Source organism: Xiphophorus hellerii, chromosome 11 (assembly GCF_003331165.1).
Source record: "Xiphophorus hellerii strain 12219 chromosome 11, Xiphophorus_hellerii-4.1, whole genome shotgun sequence".
Classification (NCBI taxonomy): Eukaryota; Metazoa; Chordata; class Actinopteri; order Cyprinodontiformes; family Poeciliidae; genus Xiphophorus; species Xiphophorus hellerii.
The window spans coordinates 28605171-28625301 of NC_045682.1; the positions used below are offsets into that span (position 1 = coordinate 28605171).

At 39.9% G+C, this 20131-nt stretch overlaps 1 protein-coding gene across 3 annotated transcripts in view; it reads left to right on the top strand.

The window, feature by feature from the left end:
* Positions 1-20131, top strand: part of jade2 (jade family PHD finger 2) — a 145550-nt gene that overhangs the window by 32529 nt on the left and 92890 nt on the right. For all 3 annotated transcript variants that reach the window (XR_004340988.1, XM_032576558.1, XM_032576559.1), the window contains exon 4: positions 10706-10863. Coding sequence is in view for 2 of the 3 variants with exons in the window: in XM_032576558.1 (XP_032432449.1) it covers positions 10706-10863 (158 nt within the window). In the remaining variant the exon portion in view is untranslated. The remainder of the gene's footprint in view (positions 1-10705; positions 10864-20131) is intronic.

A 20131-nucleotide genomic window follows, 5' to 3' on the forward strand; every position in this document is an offset into this window, starting at 1 on the left:
TTACAGCTTAGTTGTTCTTTCAGCAAATGGTGTTTTTCAGTCTGTAGTTAATGATGAATTGATTACTAAATTAGTGGAATTTTTTGACAATTGATTAATCATATTAATTGTTTCAGAATTGATTTTAATATGCAGCCCTGCTTCCAACTTGTTTGTTTTCTGAAGTTTTTGGATCATAATAAAGACTCTTGTTTGTTTGGAAATATGGTAAGACTTTGTCTTGTACGTTGATACACATTTTTTAAGTATATTTTTGTTTTTTTTAAATATAATTTTCTTGACATCTGTTCCTTTGTTTTCCTGTAAATCCCTTCAGAACCGCTTTAATTATTTACATCACATGTTCAACAAGTTATTGGAAATATTCCTCTGAGGCTTTGTGCAGCTGCTGCAGATTTATCAGCTGCACATCAGCGGCGCTAATCTCTCATTCCATCACATAACAGAGACGCTCTGTGGGATGGGGATGTTTGGAGAACAGTCAACTCATTATGTGGACGTTTGAGATGATTTGAGGCATGAAGCGTCACCCTGGTAGGTGGGACGAGTCCATGTTTTCATGCTGCTTTGGTCAAATTCTGACTCTACCGACTGAAAGTTGGAGCTAACGTCAAGACAAGGAAACATTTGATCTAATTTGTTGTTCAGGTTGGAAATTTGCAGCCATTATATTCATAAAATGCAGTCCTTCTGCTTCATGGTTTAACATGTTTATTCAAATTAATATTTGGTTGTATGAGATGTAGGGTTGAAACGATTAATCAGTTATTCAATCAATCGTCAACTGATTTATTTATTAATTGATAAAAAACTAAGCAAAAAGATGTACATTTGAATATATTCTGTCTGATGACTTTATTATTGTGTGAAATTAAAGCTGAAGTCGTCCAAATAGTTTGAAAATATGTTTTCATTCTTTCCTTTTTACGGAAAGTTTCTGTTTATATCTAGGAATGAAAGAGATGGGAGCATTTTGTTTGACTTGTTTTACTTTTGCATTTTGAACAAAAGTTTGTGATGCATTTGTGTCCTAAATGCATAAAACTTAACATACATGGAAAAACCTCATATTGTAGCGGAAAGACTTTCAATGTGCCTCATGAAGCGACTCGTAAAACACAAATGAAAACAAATTCTCTGTGTCTCTTAGGGGCCACCGTAGAAAGCTCTCCACAGTGACATGGAAAAATGTGGGTGAATTATAACTAATATCAGCATCAATTTTCACCAGTCAAAGTGAAATTGCATGTTTTCCTGATATCATTGAACCCTTTTCTAAATTTAACTACTTTCTAAGTTTTAACAAAGTTACCAGATAATTTCAGCTACTGTTTCTTTTTTACTTATTCCTTATTGTAAGCCTGAATCAGTAACATTTCTTAAAGCTCAATAGAGGCCAAAAATCACATCTGTTCAGACTGAGCGCAGTCAGTCAGCGGCAGCCGCATTGAAGCAGGAACAAAGCTTAATTGCGTGACCTTTGAGCGGCGCGTTGGCAATCAGCCTGCCCTTGGCGTGGAAGGGGAGCGCCGCAGTCGCTCCGCGAATCATTCAGGCCAGCGCCGTGCGATGAGGAGCCGCGTTCACACAAACCTCTAAAGGACTTGTTCGCTGTCTCGTCTCAAGCTAATGAGGGCCACAAATTGTAGGCTCTGTATCTTTTCAGAGCTCAGAACTATATGAAGACAGGATAATAGCTACAGATGTGACATTTTGCAGATCTAAGAGGGAGAAAGGAGTTTTTAGAAGGAGCACCAGGAAATCTTTTTCACATTCATATCAAGTCCTTTATTAGTAGAAGCGTCAAGCTGGTGAGGGGTGTTGATGTGACTGATTCATGTCAGCGAGAGATGTTGCTGCATAATAACTCACAGACTGCCTCCACTTTTACTTTTGCGTGTCTTTCCTCCCTCTCATCCATCAGGAGACGGTTGGTTTTGTTACCGAGCGAAAGGTTCCTCCGGGCTTGTGTGCTCTGAGCTCTGCAGGGGGCCTGATCTGCAGCAATCGCACAAAGAACAATCTGTACAATCTGCCATCTGAAATATGTCTGATGCCATTTATAGGGAGAAGCAGATAAACAACTTCTGATTGACACATCAGTGTTCACTCATCGGGGGGCGCTGTTTAAGTATCTGGGGAATGGAGTGTCGTGGTTCTGATGTTTTAATCCTGTTGCTTCCTCTTGACCTTAGTTTTGTAAGTAACCATTCGGGGTCTGAAGGTGCAAACATTTGAAATTAGCTTGCTTCATCCAGCGTAACGATTTCCTGATCAAGATGTTTGTGCATCCTTAAAAAGTCTTTAAAAGTTTTACATTAATATATCTGATCTGTTTCCTTGAAAAGGTTAAAATAGGTCAATGGTCTATACAAAACACGTTCATTATATTTGTTACACTGAATTATTCTTAGATGATGAGATTTCAGTCTGAGCCGTTTTAGTGCCTCTGTCACTTTAAATCCAAACAAGCTGCTGCTGGCCACGCCCCCAGCTCATCGTTTATGCTCACACCTGAAAATGGCTGCAAACACATGCACAACTTTCCAACTGTGCATCTTTGAAAAGCATTAGTTTAGCCTCCTGCACAACCAACCAGAATGCAGCAAGTGGTTTCTGGATGATGAGTCGACAACAAAACTCTTGTATTTTCCAGCAGCCATTGTACAGCGCATAAAGCGGGAAAACCAGCTGATCAAATGCTGGAGATCAGCTGGGGTTGCTAGGTAACGGGCTGGCTTCATTGCGGTTGCTAGGTAACTGGTGAAACTATGCCAAGTTCATTCATCTTCGCCACTGGATAACTGCTGTTAAACTGAAGTTATCTGGTGTATTTGGTGCATCGAACAAAGTAGGTGGATTAATAAATGAAAATAATTTCTTAATCTTTCAACTTCACCTCAAACCAACAGCTAGAAAGTTTCCTTTAAGAAAGTTTCCTGAATAAAGCAGGTGGTGGAGTGAGTAAACATTAAACTTCTGGACTGGTCCAAATTTCAGCCCATTTGAAAATTTATGAACTATTCATAAAAGCTATATCTGCCATTCTGTTCTGTGTTGTGAAAGTTTGTGATATGTGAAAATGGCCGAAAAAAGGAAACTGTTATGGTACAAAGTAAAAGCCGTTGACCATCAGGAAACACTGAATGTATTTCCTTTCTCTTTTGCATCGTCTGTCCTTTTCTCTTCCATCTCATTCTTTCTGTTTTATTCCTGTAGAGGCGTCAATTGAACCAAATCCTCTCTGTCGAAAAGTCAGAAGTCAATTTATGGAAGAGAATTGCTTTTGAAAAGAACAGGAAGAAAACACAGACCAAAGCATCGCTGCTGTTTGATGCACCTATTTGTCATTTTGTGACTGGACTTTCAGCTTGATCATTATTAGCATTTTACACAGCTGTATAAATACAAAAAGCTCTAAACATGATTTCTTCAAAGACAGTCAAACAGTAAAATATTTGTAAAAAATGTACTTGCATAAGAAAAAAACAAACAAGACATTTGAGTATTTCTGCTTTTGTTACTACAACCTTTATGTAGTTTGGCATCATCATCAGAATCGACTAATAGGCAACAGACAGATAAATCCCCTACACATCCAAAGTCAACCAACTGAGTGGACTACCATGTCAAAAACAAGTACAAAGACCACAACCCACTCAGTCCAACAAGTTCCTGACCGAGCATCTCCCACTCATCCATAGACGACAGACCAGCTGACTAACCAACTAAGCCTCTCTGTTCAACAACTGACCAGCCTGAGGCAACCAGCCAATCAACAAATGTCAACCCCTCTATTTCTTAAGGCTTTATAATCAGTATAAATGTAACTTATCCTGAATTGAATTGTGCCTCAGCAGAACACTTATGGCAGAAATGCTTTTTAAGGGAAGAAAACTAGAATTCATTGAAATCTTCCCAATTTCCTTTCGTATGTTAACCACACTAAAACCTCCCTCACCTCAGAATTTTAAATTGCACAGAATTGGATGTGCACTTAAAAAATGAAAGCTGAAGCCTATAATTTACTGAATACATTACATAGTGAGAGCGATGATGGATTCCCATCTTTGTGCATGTTTGAAATCTCTGAGTCACTGGACTAATGCACTGATCTCTCACAGGCACTGATCTCTCTCTCCTTCATCAAGCCCTTTCTTTCCTTCGTCTTTTTCTCACTCATGATCACCCACTCAACACTCACACACATACATGCACACACTTCTTCCTGAGTCCTGTGGCCCTTCCAAGCAGCCAATCATTACAGCCCATGCTGTGATGTGGCTGCTAAAATTATCCTCTTCTCTCTGTGAGCTGACATCTGCCATGACGCACTGAGAGCCAGGTAGCCATGATGCCCAGAGGAGAAAACAAATCTTTCCTTTTTCTTGCCCTTCCATTTCTTTAATTCCTCTTTTGCTATTCTAATTTCTTTTAATTGTGCTTTCTCACTCCATTTTTACAGTTTGATCCCTTTTTGCCTCAGATTTCTCTTCTTGGCAGGAGGTATACTTGTGCAGTTTCATTCTTACTTACAGTCCATAAAACTAAAATGCTCCAGGTACTCAGATTTAAAATAACAGATATTGACCAAAATGCTGTACCTTGAGAAACAGGCAAGTTGGGTCTGTGTGATCACAGTTTGAAGAAAATCATATGCCTTTATTTCCAGACGACTCAATCCGACATGCTTTATAGAAAAACACTCAAAAAGATCAAAATGTTTCACATTAACTCAGCCCAGAAACAGAAAGCGAGCAAGAGACGACTAACCATCGGACAAACTCCTACTCCTCACCAGAGAGATCCAGGCACTTGGCCAAACAAGGCAACCAAGCAACTGACCAAACGAGGCAACCAACCAACTGACCAAACGAGGCAACCAACAAACAACCATCTGACCAAACAAGGCAACCAACCAACTGACCAAACGAGGCAACCAACCAACTGACCAAACGAGGCAACCAACCAACTGACCAAACGAGGCAACCAACAAACAACCATCTGACCAAACAAGGCAACCAACCAACTGACCAAACGAGGCAACCAACCAACTGACCAAACGAGGCAACCAACCAACTGACCAAACGAGGCAACCAACCAACTGACCAAACGAGGCAACCAACAATCAACCATCTGACTAAAACTTAAGTTGAAAACGTTTTCCTTTTATGTTTTTGTCCCCTGTTCTTTATTAGCTGTATTTTAAGTGATGCTTGTAACTGGACAGTCTGCAGAGGAATAACAGCAGGAAGTCACAGATAAGCATCACTTTTCTCTTTGTGTCAGGATTCTCATCCTTCTTAAAGCCAAACATGAACCAGCCTGTTTTCAGGATAAACTATTGTGAGCTATCTTTTGGCCTTTGAAAGCATTTAAAGTGCGATCGCTGCACTTTAAGAAAACTGACTCAGCAGCACCATAATAAGGTCTATTTAGTGGGTGGACCTGTGTTGTGTATACATATAAATGCTTACATTTCTTTCTCTGTGTGTGTGTTTAATTCAGTTCAGTTCCTTGCATCGGTGTGTATTTGTCTCCTTTTGTTGCTGTGTGTGTACATTGGTATGTGTGTGTGCTATCTTTACTTGGATGCGTGTTTCCTGGTTTTAAATGTCAGATTTCAGCTGTCATCATCTGTGGTTTCTGTTCTGCTCAGCGCAGGAGGAAGTGGAGAGTGCTAATGTATCACTGCCTTGCAGATGTTGAGCGATACGAGTCAGGCCACGTAATAAGACGAGACAGGTAGTCGGCCGCATGCAGCGTAAAAACCAGCTGAGTCAGGGGTTCAGCAGTGGTCAAGGTGAGATTTGTGCAAGGAACGTTTCAGTTCTCAGATTTCTTAACCTTAAAAATGAAATAAAATGATGAACTGTGGAGAGCCAAGTCATAAAAATAATATTGAATTTGAGCTAATTTCAGTAAAACTGTTAGCACAGTTATGTTTTTGTGCAGGTGGTTGAGTTGTAAAATTAAACTCATAACTATTTGTTAGCATGAAGATGGCAGATTTATTTAATGTGTCCATGGTGCATGAGGGAATCAACAGCATTTCGGAAAGCAAAGTGTTTTATGTTACTTCACATTATATGCAAATTGTGTAAAATAAAGTAAAAAGATGACATGAAATAAATTAAGACTCAGTTTATGTTTTGTTTCTGCATTTTCTACAATGATGCACAAGATGTTTTCCTCATGATAGTCAGTTGGACTCGGTATTATTAGGAACCAGAACTCCATCATCTGCTCCACCTCCAGCTGCTGTGGTTCTGAGTCAAACCAACCTGTTCCCCTCCTGGCCTGTGGGGGCGCTGCACCAAGAACCACTGAAGGAAACCACACAAAAACCTCTGAAGACGCTGAGAGCAACTTCCTTCTTCACCAGATGGAAACAAGATGGAGGCGTCAGATTTTAGTGTTGGAGGATTTCTCTTTAGTCTTTGGCTGAAGACCAGGAGCCATTTCTGCTGCTAGGTCTAGGCTAGCACGTTAGCTTTGGTTGTATTTACCCAGAATGCCCTGCGCTGAAGTCCACTTCCTGCTTCGTTCTGCTTGCTGTTCATATTTGCGTTCAGAGTTCACTTCAACCAAACCGCGACCGACGTTTTTAGGTGTTGCTTTTTTGCCCGTGTCATTCTGATTTTGCATTCACACCTTCACAAGCAAACTGGACTAAAGTTGGATTCAGTCGGACTAAACTGAGCTGGTGCACCGATTGAGGCATGTAAGGTTGCTTCTTTACTCTTGATTTTGAGAAGCTGCTACGACTCTTATGAAAAGTAATGTGAATTTATCGGAGGATAACAATGTTAGATCTAACCCTACATTTTTGGAAAGCTAATATTTCTTTGAAAATGGAACAAGTATTATGAAACACCAAGTGATTTAACAACAAACAGATGAAATATTTCCATACTTAAGTAAATTTTCTGTAGGGAATTTGCTGTTCCTTTCCATGTTTTGTTGGATTTGGAAAATCCACTTGGCATTTCTATCCACTCTTTGCGATTTGTAAAAATTTGGAAGACTGCAAGGAAATGGCAAAATTGAATTGCACGTCTGCAGCGCGGTTATTATGTTTGATCGATGTGGAAAAATGTTTCAAGCTGCAAATAAATCAAGTGATGGATGGAGAACAAAATGCACTTTTGAAGTAATTACCGACAGAGTTTCCATTGTTCCCTCAGCCTCATTACGCAACAGTCTCTGTCCACCAGCAGAAAGCAGCCAGAAATGACATTTGTTGCCTCGCGACTCATCAGTTCCTCGGTGACAATAAAGATGCCAAATGTATTTCTTTGTTTTGGTCTTTGCGTGGAACACAGACGTTAACTCACTCTGCAGAAGATAAACAAGTTAGAAAAATCAAATCAGCTCCGGCAGATTTTTTCCCTTGATTTGTTTTGTGGAGGAAAGTGTTTCTGTTTTTACCTATTATTGTGTAAAATAAACTCATTTGAACACAACCTCCTGTCTTGTCACCGTCGGTGAGGGAGGACGGCGTCTAAGTGTTTTGTCTGTAAGAAATGATTTAGGAAAAGATGAACAGGGTGTGCAGGGGAGGCTGGGAGAGGGCAGAACATAAAACTGCAGGAGCTTGTAATAGAGTTTCCTAGACATTAATTAGCTGCAGCCATTCCTGTACAAACACACAGTAATAAAACTGATATACTGACGTCCCATTCTTTTTTCCTTCGCTGCTCTCCTTGTTTCACATTACCCCATTGTTTTTTCCCTCCATCTATTTCCTAACTACCTAATATACTTTAGATTTTATGTTTTCTCATCACTTACTGTCTCCTCTAGTCTTTATTTCCTTTTCTTTCTCTCCACTGGAGAGCAAAATATGAAGGCAGCAGCATAAAGATGGATAGAGAAAAGAGAGAAAGCGAGAGATGAGGGAGGAGCCGGTCGCCCCGAGTCTTTATCTGTTCTGCTTGTTTTGCTGAAGGGGAAAGAAAAGATCTATTATAGCCTCACTTTTACGTCTAACATGCACTCAGACACAGAAAATCCTGCAGCGGAGCAGCAACACTATCAGTGACAGGACTGTTGGCTGGAACAGGTTCTGCAGTTGAACACACACACACACACACACACACACACACACACACACCCTTTCTCGCCGGGGTTTATTATTTGTTTGTGTTGGCCTGGCCGTCAGCAGAGGCAGCCATGCTGCTTTTAACATTAAGGTCTTTCATACACTGTGACTCATCTCACTTCTTACTGCACTTAAATCATCATCACTGACTTCTCCACTGGTGACTTTTCGACCGCCGGACGGACAGACGCTGTTATTCTGATCACTGAACGCGTCTCTAACAACCGACTGCTGAAAATGATGTTACATAGGAAAGAAAGTGGGTAAAAATGAGACATGTTGGGAGTATTTTCTGTAGATGATGAGAACTGAAGTTGTTTTCATTAAAAGTAATTGCATAATAGTTATAAATAAATCTTTAAGAGCATTTTGGGCCTCAAATGCTTCCAAAAAAGCATCTAGCCATTTCTTGTCAAAAAGTTAACGGTTACAGAAACTTCCTGATTGTTACACCGTTACCTAGCAACCACAGCAAAGCTTTGCTTGTCACCTAGCAACCCAATCAGAAAATCAGCCAATTACCTAGCAACCCGAGCTGATCTCCAGCATTTGGTGAGCGGGTTTTCCTGCTGTACAACGGCTGCTGGGAAACACAAGAGTTTAGTTGTTAACTCACCATCCAGAAACCACTGGCTGCATTCTGGTTGGTTGTGCAGGAGGCTCCACTAATGCTTGTTGTATAATTGTGCATCTGTTTGCAGCCATTTTCATGTGAGTTTTAACGTTGAGTTGGGGGCGTGGCCAGCGGCAGCTTATCTGGATTTAAGGTGACAGAGACCCTAAAACAGGCAGAATTGATTATCTAGGAATGATGTTATGTAAAAAATGTAATGAACATGTTTTGTTTAGGCCAATCTATCCTAACCTGCACCAGGAAGCATCATCACCTTCGTAACACTGGAACCTCCTTCTTGTTGCTATCTTGTCTAATTTGTTCCTCCTTCTTGATCTGACATCAAACTGAAGATAAGTGGATGGCCTGAAGTTAGAAATTCAGAGGATAGTTTGAAGAGGCACAACAAATAAAATGATAATGAGGAGCCGATAAACAGAGTCCTCAGTCATGTTGCTGCTGCTGCTTGTGTTTAGTGTGTGAGTGTGTGAGATGCCCGTCTCTTCATGGCTGATGGTGTCGCTGCTGCAGGTCCCAGTCGGAGCGAAGAGGCTCATTGTGTGAGAACAGCCACTGCCCCATAAACACCTGCTTTATTTCAGGAAACCTCCTACATGCAGAGTTTAAATGCGTCTGAATTTACATCTGCTTTGTTTGCGTTGACCTTTAAAGGTTTTTAGGTTAATGCCAACACTTTACTGCAATGATTGCCTGTAATACTTCCTCCTCCCTCCTTTTCCCTCTCAGTATGTCAGTACCTGCTTCTGTTTTTGCTCCATTGGTGCAGATAACCACATATTTATTGGTATTATCTCACAATTAACAGAAAACACAACCAACTCTCGTTACTAATCATTGCATACTAAAACAAATATGGTTTTATGCATTATTATATATTCATTGATTCACTTCAACGTTTCATTTATTAGAAACAGTCATTATGGAGTCGGCAACAAAACTCTTGTTTCCAGCAGCCATTGTACAGGGCATACAGCAGGAAAACCAGCTGACCAAAGGGACTGAAGCTCTGCTTTGGTTGCTAGGTAACGGGCGGGGCTCTTGAATGAGACGTTTTAAAAATAGCTAATTTTCCAGTCACCAAAAAACATGAACTTATTGCCAGAAAAACTGCCAGGTGTTTTTTTTTAAGTTAGTTTGTTTTTAGAAGCAAGTGAGAAACACATAAAAATGTGCAAGAAAGGAATTTTGTTAAAACCTTTAAAGTGCCATCAGTGACTGGTGGTGATCTCATGTGTAAATCTTCCCATTGGTCTGTAGTTTGTATTTATAATGCTGGACAGGTGAAATATGGATATAAATGTTGGTAAAACTTCAAAACTATGAACGATATTTAAAAAACTGACTATTTGTTCCTGTTATTGTTGCTGTTTTCTGTGGAGGTAACATTGAGAAGCAGAATAAAATGCATCACTTCAGGCCTGCATCAAGTGTAAGTTTGAGCTGTCAGGAGGCTTCAGGCTCCATACGAACCGTTCCAGCTCTCACATGCAGCTCGGCTGTTTGTGTTGGACTCACTGTTGCATTTGGACCCAGACGAAGAGTTCTGTCTGCTTACAGTTACGCTGTACACAGTTTTTGTTGATTTTATTTCAAATGGAAAATAAAAACTGATCCAGATGGATTTCTTCTGGAGATATGCAGCTGTTTAAGGGAAAATCTGCATCATTTCCAAGCTCTATATGGAAAGTCTGGACTTTATCAGAGGACAGAATTCAACAGGAATTGCAATAGTTGGTTGTTTTGGTTAAAATAAATATTTTTTAGGGGTTTTTTGAAGTTAAACATGTCCAAATTTTTGATTACGAACTAAGAAATCTTTGAGTTTTCTCCTTTCCTGCTCATTACCGAAAGTAAAAAAGTGATTTAATGTCATCACCAGAGTAAAACCGGCGCTGTAAAAACTTTTCTGCTCGTGGATTTGTGTTTTTTTACGTCAGTTAACAACATTTCCCCGTCTCTCCCTCCAGGTGTTTCGGACAGACTTCATCACGGCCATGAAGCTGCCGGACTCGGCCCAGCTCGGCCCAGACGACTTCTACGTTCTGTCCGACCCGTGGAGACAGGAGTGGGAGAAGGGGGTTCAGGTCCCAGCCAACCTGGAGGCCATCCCAGAACCCGTGGTCAGGTAGGATTTTATCGAGACCAGAACGTTTAGAGGGCTTCAGGTTGTTGGGTTATTTACTCTGAGGTGACCTAAAAGCTTTAAACCAACCAAACCATGTGAGCAGCCTGTTCCCCTCCTGGCCTGTGGGGGCGCTGCAGGAAACCACACAAAAACCTCTGAAGACACTGAGAGCAACTTCCTTCTTCACCAGATGGAAACAAAATGGAGGCGGCAGATTTTAGTGTTGGAGGATTTCTCTTTAGTCTTTGGCTGAAGACCAGGAGCCATTTCTGCTGCTAGCGCTAGGCTAGCACGCTAGCTTTGGTTGTATTTACCCAGAATGCCCTATGCTGTAGTCCACTTCCTGCTTTTGGAGCGGTCTCTGGTCCGCTTGGCGTTCACATTCAAACCGAACCAGACCGAGGTTTGGAGGACCAGAGGTCAGAGGTCAGAGGTCGTTTAGCGTTTTCACCTCACCAAACCAGATTTTCTAGACAAACAGACTGGAGTTGGATTGGTGTGAATGCACCTTTAGTCCCACTTCCTCTTTAAGCCTTATTTCTAGAACTCCAGCGAGTTTAAAACCAGCTTCCTTTGTCTGATTTACTCGCTCGGGTGGAATTACCAAACACCAGAAATGCTGCTGATCAGAATCACAACTTGTAATATTCTGATTGGTACATGAGGGGAAGCAGGTTTGGATTCACACACGCCATGAATCAGGCAGATACAGATGTTAAGGTGGCTGGCAGATGTGCCAACCGCTTGGCAGAGGAAGGCAGACCCTCCAGATCTCCCAGCAGCTGCTCCACATACCCATGTGGTTTCTTTCTGGCATTCGAGGAACTAATGAAAATGCTCAGACTAGCCGGTAATGCTTGTAGCACCGAGAGGCCACACACTCAGATTCAGAGCTCTGGGAAGACAGAATACCTAATGAATTTCCCAGAGAGATTCAGCTGAAAGTTTCATTATTTTTACCGTCTGAAGACTTGCAGCGATGGATTATAGCAGCATCTGTGAAACCTTTTCTACTGAGCAGATTTCATGGCACTTACAGTTTATCTGCTGCAGGCAGTTTGAGTTGGTTTTTCTCTGTGGGTTAAAAATGTGACAGAGTTTCTCCAGGTGCAAAAAGCAACTCTGATTATACTGAATTTTAACGTTTTTAAACCATTTTAGATGCTTGTTTTTTCCTTTTAAGAATGATTTGTGCCATTTATGAATAGGTCTGTCGCGGTAGCAAATATTGCTGGGCGATTTACCGCGATAAACGATAATATTGTTTTGAGACCATTTTCAAATAATATAATGATAATGATGGCATAATAATAATAATGCAAGAACACAATCTCAACGATCAATAAACATCTAATGAGCATTTAACTCTTGAACTGGAATACATCTTAAATACCCTAAATAAATAAACAAAACAACAAATGAATTATGAAATCTCTAAAAACAAAATTATCCTTAAAAAGATAAAGCACAAAATTGAAGACTTTTATCATCCAGTTTTTGGTTGAGAGAGAAACGATAAATCACCCTCAATGGAAATGATTGAGTTTGTTTTAAATTATCATTCGATTAATTGATTTACTGCTTATTTCTACAGGCTTAACACTAAATGTTGTTAGTTACAAATAACTTTTCATTAACAAACAGGAGTTTGTATTAAGTTTTAATTCCTTGATTTCAATAAAAAAGTTCCAGTGGAGATATCATAGATGAAGACCAAACAGGATTTATTAGAGGTCGCCAAACGCGAGATAATATCAGGAGGGCACTTCACATTATAGACCATATTCAAAATAAAAAAATAAAAGCTATTTTAATCAGTCTTGATGCAGAGAAAGCTTTTGACAGCGTAAGCTGGAACTTCTTATATAAAGCACTTGAAAAATGTGGTTTTAATGAAAAGGCTGTACAGTGTGTGAGGACTTTATACCAATCCCCAGTGGCCAGAATCAAGATTAATGGAAATCTAACTGATAATATTAAACTGGAGCGTTCTACCCGTCAGGGTTGCTGTTTATCACCAACATTATTTGCAATTTATATTGAACCACTGGCACAACACCTAAGACAACATAAGGATCTCAAGGGTACTGATATACATAATGAATTTCATACAATAGGTCTGTTCGCGGATGATGTAATCTGTTATTTATCAAACCCGGAAAATTCGTTGCCTTGTCTGATCAAACAGAGATATTCGGCTTCTACTCAGGATATAAATTAAATTTGAAAAAGACGCAGGTTTTGACATTCGGTTATACACCATCAGAAACGATTCGTGGACAATATAAATTAAATTGGATCTCTACTTTGATGACATACCTAGGAATACAATTAACGAAAAAGATAGATGAGCTATATAAAGCTAACTTTATTAGAGTGGACCAAGAAATTAAGAGGGACATTAGAAGGTGGGATGCTCTAACACTAGATTTCAGCTCTAGAATTGAAACCATAAAAACGAACGTATTACCAAGGTTATTGTATCTTTTCCTGGCATTACCTATAGAAATCCCGGACAGACAGTTTAAAACATGGAACCGGATTATATCTGGATTCATATGGAACGCCAAAAAACCCAGAATAAGATTTGCAACTTTACAATTACCAAAAGAGAAGGGAGGTATGGCATTACCGGACTTTAGAGAATATTATCACGCTGCCCAAATAACTTCCATAATAAATATAAGTGACAAAAATTATGAAGCGAAATGGAAAAATATTGAACAAAAAGTCCATGGAAGAGAACTGCGGAGTATCATTGGAGATATAGAGACCACCAAGAATACACTTGAGAAAGTTAATGCTATTACCAGTTTCTCACTGGGTAAATGGTTATATATAATCCGGAAATGCAAACTAGAGGAACAATTATGTTTGATCCAGTGGCCAGCCTATAACAAATATTTTACTCAAGACCTAAGATTTAAAGAGTGGCTAGAAAGAGGTTTAACAGCATTATGCCTGGTCCTTAAAGATGGGCACTTCAAAGGTTTCCAGGAACTACAGCAAGAATTTGCTCTAAGAACTCAAAACCATTTTAGATATTTACAATGAAGGGATTTTTATAACAAAGAGATAAAACACAGAGTAGGTCAAAATGAAAATGGGATTGTCAAAATGCTGATCGAGACCTATAAGGGTAAAAAACACAGAACAGTGTCCTTACTGTATAAACATCTATTGGAAAATAGAGGCACTAATACTTTGGATATTAAAACAAAATGGGAAATGGAAATTCTGCTAACGGAAGACGACTGGTTGAATATCTGGAAGACCCAAACTACGACATCCTCTTCCAGAATTTGGAGAGAACATTGTTGGAAAAATATAATCAGATTTTTTATAACACCCAAAACTACCAGTAAATTCAAATCTACTGTTCAACCGTGTTGGAGAAATTGTGGAGCATTTAATGTTAATCATGCCCATATTTTCTGGCTTTGTCCTAGAATTACACAGTTCTGGAAGGAAATACACAAAAAGATTGTAATAATATTAGGTTACATAATACCTAAGACTGGTCTGGTTTTATATCTTGGCCTTTTGGAGAATGTTGTTCTTAATAATGACTGTTATTTGTTTAAAATTCTGCCAAAAAGGTAATAACTAGGAAATGGTGCCAGTCTGACCCTCCCACCACAAAGGAAGGATACAGACTGTGAACTCATTATATGAGAAGGAGATTCTAACACTGAGGACACAAGAAGAGCAACGTGAGGACAAATGGGAAAATGGAGAAACATCACATCAACGCTACAGGAGTAATTTTGGATATGAACGGTACCCTGGAATTTTGTAATTCTGGAATAGGAGTCTCCCCCCAGTAGGTTATATTTGTTTTGTTTGTTCTGTATTTTTTGTATTGTTTGATTTTTCTTTTTGAAAGTATTCTAAAAATGTTCAATAAAAATAAAGTTATAAAAAAAATTTTTTTAAAAGTTCCAGTTCCACTTGCAGATTATTTCAGATATAAGATGAAGAAAATGTTTGAAGTGAAATAAGTTTGTTGTGAATCTGCAGCAGATTTACAGAACCTGGTAGAGAAAAGCATGAAATGGATATGATCTGATTTCTGATGTGGTAAAATGATGAAGGGAGACGGAGCAGTGATGGAGTGAAGGTGTGACTGAACTCTTCCTTCGTCTCGGTTCCTTTTTTATTTTAATTCTCTGGTCATCCTGACAAACACAGTTAGTTTTTCCTCCTCTGTTTATTAAATCATTACTAATCTACTGAGCAAATACAAACACATTTGTTTTTAAATTTGTTTCTGGACAGCAAGACTTTATTTTTATTTCTACAGGTTGTTCTTGTCTTGTTTTGGTATTTATTTTTATAATCTTTGTCTGAAATCAGTAGGTGGATAAATTGAAAACAAAAACAGAAATGTTTACTGCAGATTACAAATACTTAAAATGAATTAATTTAGGGATTAGTTTGAGAAAACCTCTCTAGATGATCATCTGTTGTGTGAAAAATGATCAGCTAATTGCTCTTAAAACCGTTTTATTCATGTTTTCCTCATAAATTCAGCTAAATCAAACCGGTCAAGATAAATAGTTTTTTGTGATAGGCTGCTATCAACAGTGTCTGTTTTATTTAAGGTATAATAAAATACAAGATGTTGAATAAATATTTTTCTTCCAGGAACCATCTGTTTTGCTTAAATTGCTGCCATGTTGTTCCACCATGTGGACCAGAGGAATAAATATGGAATATGGTTTTAGTGTCTTACAGGTTTGGATGAAAATAGAAACAAAGTTTGGAGAAATATTTGTACACTGGACCACCGCCTGTTTGTGGTTCAGTATTCTCTGATTCACCTGTTATTATTTATGTTGAATAAAACTCCAAATTATTTGTAGAAAATCCACCTATCACCTGATTATGGTTTTCGTCTTTGGGTCCTAATGTCAGAGTTTTTATTTTGAAATTAAGAGCGTAAAGTTTAGATTGCTAAGGTTAAAATCCTTCTGCCGTAATACCATTCGATAGCCTGACCATCTGGGGTTGAAAGGTTAACACTCCTACATCTGGAGTTAGGATGCAGCTCCTCTGACTTTCCAAGAGGAAGAAATCTTTACCGGTGCAGACTGAGCTCTTGCATAGCGTAACATGAGATCAACTGGAGTTGTTTCGAGTATTGGTGCTAAGGTACAGGACAACTTAATGGCGAGGAATTTTTTTGATATTTTCAAAAACTTGGACTGAAACTGTTTCAATCTTAGGGTTCATTCAAATACGCCCGGTTCGTTTGGTTTGGTGTGAACGCTAACTGACCTCTGACCTCTGGTCCTCCAAGCCTCAATCTGGGTTCAGTTAAAGTGAACTCTGGTTCGGTTTGAATGTGAACGCCAAGCGGACCGGAGCCCGCTCCAAAAGCAGGAAGTGGACTACAGCACAGGGCATTCTGGGTAAATACAACCAAAGCTAATGTGCTAGCCTAGCGCTAGCAGCAGAAATGGCTCCTGGTCTTCAGCCAAAGACTAAAGAGAAATCCTCCAACACTAAAATCTGACGCCTCCATCTTGTTTCCATCTGATGAAGAAGGAAGTTGCTCTCAGTGTCTTCAGAGGTTTTTGTGTCGTTTCCTTCAGTGGTTCTTGGTGCAGCGCCCCCACAGGCCAGGAGGGGAACAGGTTGCTCAAAGAGCAGAGAGAAAAAGAATCACGTGGCACAAATGTTTCCGTTTTGGTTTCTAATCAAACTGATTCTACTGGACTCTGAGGTGTGAAAACATCCTTAGATGCTTAAAGACACATAATTTACTGAAATCCATGTATTCATAAGCTGTAGAAATGTAAGGCGGCTGAGCAGTTCTTTGTACATCTCATCCTGTTCTTCCTCTCCTCCAACTCTTCATCCCTCTTTCCTCATTTTAGTTGTGCTGGAGGCGCTGACACATTTCTCTGTTTCTATTTTTTTTGAGTAATGACATAATCTCTAAAAATTGTGGAAGAGGAAAAGAGCTCCGGGCTCCGTCTGTCTTTGACACAATCGTTCACATTTCTTCATATTTGGTTCCATATCTTGGTTATCGAGAAGCTTTGAATGTGAAACACTGTTTTACTTTTTCCTGCATGATTCATTGAGGGAAGATGAGATTCTCTGCTGCCTCTTTGCCCTTCACTGTTCCTGTTTTCTTACCCTTTCCTACACCCTGCCCTTCATCTCCATTTATAATCTCTCCTCTCCCCACTGGCTTCCCGTTGCTCTTCCTCATCTCTCCTCCTCCTCTCTTGTCCGTGTTATCACTTACTCTCCACCTGCACCTTTCCTCCTCTCTGTCTTCCTCTGGATCTTGGTTTTTGTGGGGGCTGAGTGAAAATAATTAGCTGTTGCATAACACTGAACAGGACTGCGCCGGTGATTCGACAGCTTCTGTCTCCAGGGACAACTCTGAAGCAGAGATGGAAATAATTACATACATGCATGAGAAGATGTGCCCTTTTTCTTAAAATGAATGGAATCTATCTTGGGGTTTTATTATACATTTCTCCATTTCAGCCCCTGGCAGAGCTGCTGAATGTGTTGTCAGACTTCGGTCTGAGCTGGCTTGGTTTTGCACATGGAAAGAAAGAATAAAGTGGTTAAAATACAGTAAATAAAATAATGTATTTTTACTGTAGTGCAGTGAAGTGAATGATGTTCATGAGGTGAAACTCCCAGCAGGCTGAAATCACAAGATAATCAGATGGATTTTGTGGTCAACACCAGTGATATGTTAGGGTCAGCGTTCTGGCAGCCGGGATCTGATGCAGAACTTGGTTCTGAAAGGCATGTGTGGTATGCAAAACATTTGGGTGAACTGTCTGGGAGCCTGAGTGCAGGGGGGTTAGCGTCACAAAGAGAGGATGCTAGCTTTAGCAAAGCTGTCTGTGAAATAATGACTGAGGGGAGACGGGCTGCGTGTGACCATGGTGAGCAGGAGAGAACCTGCTGTGACTAAAACCTGAAACATTTTTCAGACTAGACAGACGGACTGGAGTCGGGTTAAAGGGAACTGAACAGGACGGCTGTGAATGAACCTTTAATCTCTCATCCAGCTGTTACGTATCTTGCAGTTTAAGTTTCTGTATCTAAAAAACTTTTTTACGAGTCAAAACTTGAAGAACTAAAGTTGTGTGAACTGAAACACACAACGTGCTTTAGCAGAAAGACGGTAGATACATTTTCGGTGTGAAGTTTCCGTCTGAACTCATTTTCATACTTGATGATCACTAGACCATCATAACTTAATTAGCTGCTTTATTTATACTGTTGCTGTTTATGGACGCCAACACCTACCTGCTGCAAGAGAAGTAACTAAACTACCAGCCCGCCTGTTTTCAGGACCAACCAGTGAAGCTGTCGGTTGTTTGTATAGTTAGTCTTCGACATTAACTCTGGATGGTTTTTGGATCTTCCAGTTGCAGTGATTCAGGTGGAAACAGAGAAGAAGAAGTGTTTGTGTGAAGGTTTGGATTCAGGTGTTGGTTTGGTCACAGCCTGACTGGAGCGTTCAGACGGAACAGGAGATGCTGACACAATGTAAATCCAGGACTTGTGACTGATTAAACGGTTTCTTTTTGTTTATTTCTGCCTCTTAGTGCGACACAGACTTTCACCGGGTTGTAGAGTTAATAAGCTCCTAATAACTCAGCGACTCACAGACTAAACTGAGCCTGGGGAAGTAAGATAGATAGAGCTTGAAAAATGGAAAATTGCAGGATAGTGAAGGTGGAGGATTGTCTAAATGTCATGCATTGCGAAGCTTCAGCTACTGTATATTTAAAATTGAAGAAGAAAACCTTGACATTTGGAGAATCTCTGGCAGTTTTTCTCCCCCAGTGCTTTTCTTATTCCGTGACTTGAATTGGTTTTATAGGTTTTCTGTTCAGTTTATCATCTACAGGAATCTCACATTCATTTTAAGGATGCAGTTCATTTCCTATTAGCAGTGGAGGAGCTGCCTGGAACTGATTGCACTTTGTTTTTAAGCATTTTAAAAGAGTTAGCTTGATATTAGCCTGGTTTTGTTTTGGAATAATTTTCCTTTCGGAACAACAAACCGTCCAAGTTTCAGGTAGTTTTACGTCACCAGAGGCAACATTGTTCAAAGCACAAGAGCTTTTAATGGAACAGAACCTCAGCATGATGCAGCCACCACCATGCTTAGGTAGTTGGTTCAGTTCTGGGAGATTTGGAAACGTCAAATCCCCGCTGATCAAAACTTTGTTCCATATTCTCAGTCGGGTCAGTTGGGAAAAATCAGAATTAAATGATCGAAAGAATCAAACTGAATCCAATCAGAATATTCTAATTGGGGCGTTTTTTCTGATTACTTGTGTCCATGTAAACGTTCACACCGTGTCTGCTGTGGATCTGATTTCTACACAATGTTAGCCAGCAAAGCTACTGATGATTATTTGTAGATCCATTTCTATTCTACGGCTTAATAACAACAATTTTGTATTTGGACTAAGAATTTGTTGACAAAAAGCCAAACCATGTCAGTGATTGGGATAAGTACAAACTATTCAGTTTCTTCCTTGGAGAAATGACTCAGAAACTCTTCCTGTCTGAAACAAAGACAGTTAACAACACCTAGAACAAATATGACATTTGTTTTTTCCCCTTTCCAGTGTAACTGATGAAGAAAAATGTGCAGCTAAAGGTCATGACAGAAGCACTGATTCACGTTCACTAATCACAAGCATAAAAAACAGTAACATTCAGGAAAAAATGGACGCCTGAAAAGTCCCTCAGGACTCTGAACCGCCTGCGCCAGCTGCTGCCTTCACCGTGAATCCTCACTGAACGCATGTTCGCCCGCTGCGTCCGAGCGCGTGCATGTTTCAAAAATAATGGCCTCTGCAGCATCTGGAACAGTCCCAGCGCTTCCCTCTAATCTTTCCAAAACAGCTAATAAAGTGACTAAGAGTAGCTTCATCAGCGTCATCATGCATGGGGTCGATGAGTGCACATCAGCTAATAGTTTCCACACAAACACACACCCACACACACACACACACGCTTGTTTATATTCTGACACTCTGGATTCATGTCTACCAGCAGTTAGATGGATGAACAAACATCCAACAGTCTGTTTTGTACATATGTGTGCTGTGTGTTGCTCTGGGATTTGCTGCCTGGATGGATGACCTGCAGACTGAATACTGTAAATATGTGGAGGAGCAGATGGTTCGGATAAATGCTCGGCGTTCGGTGCTTCTTTACCCGAGCCACAGCAGCGGCTGTTTGGAGGTCACACTGCTGGGTTTTGGTT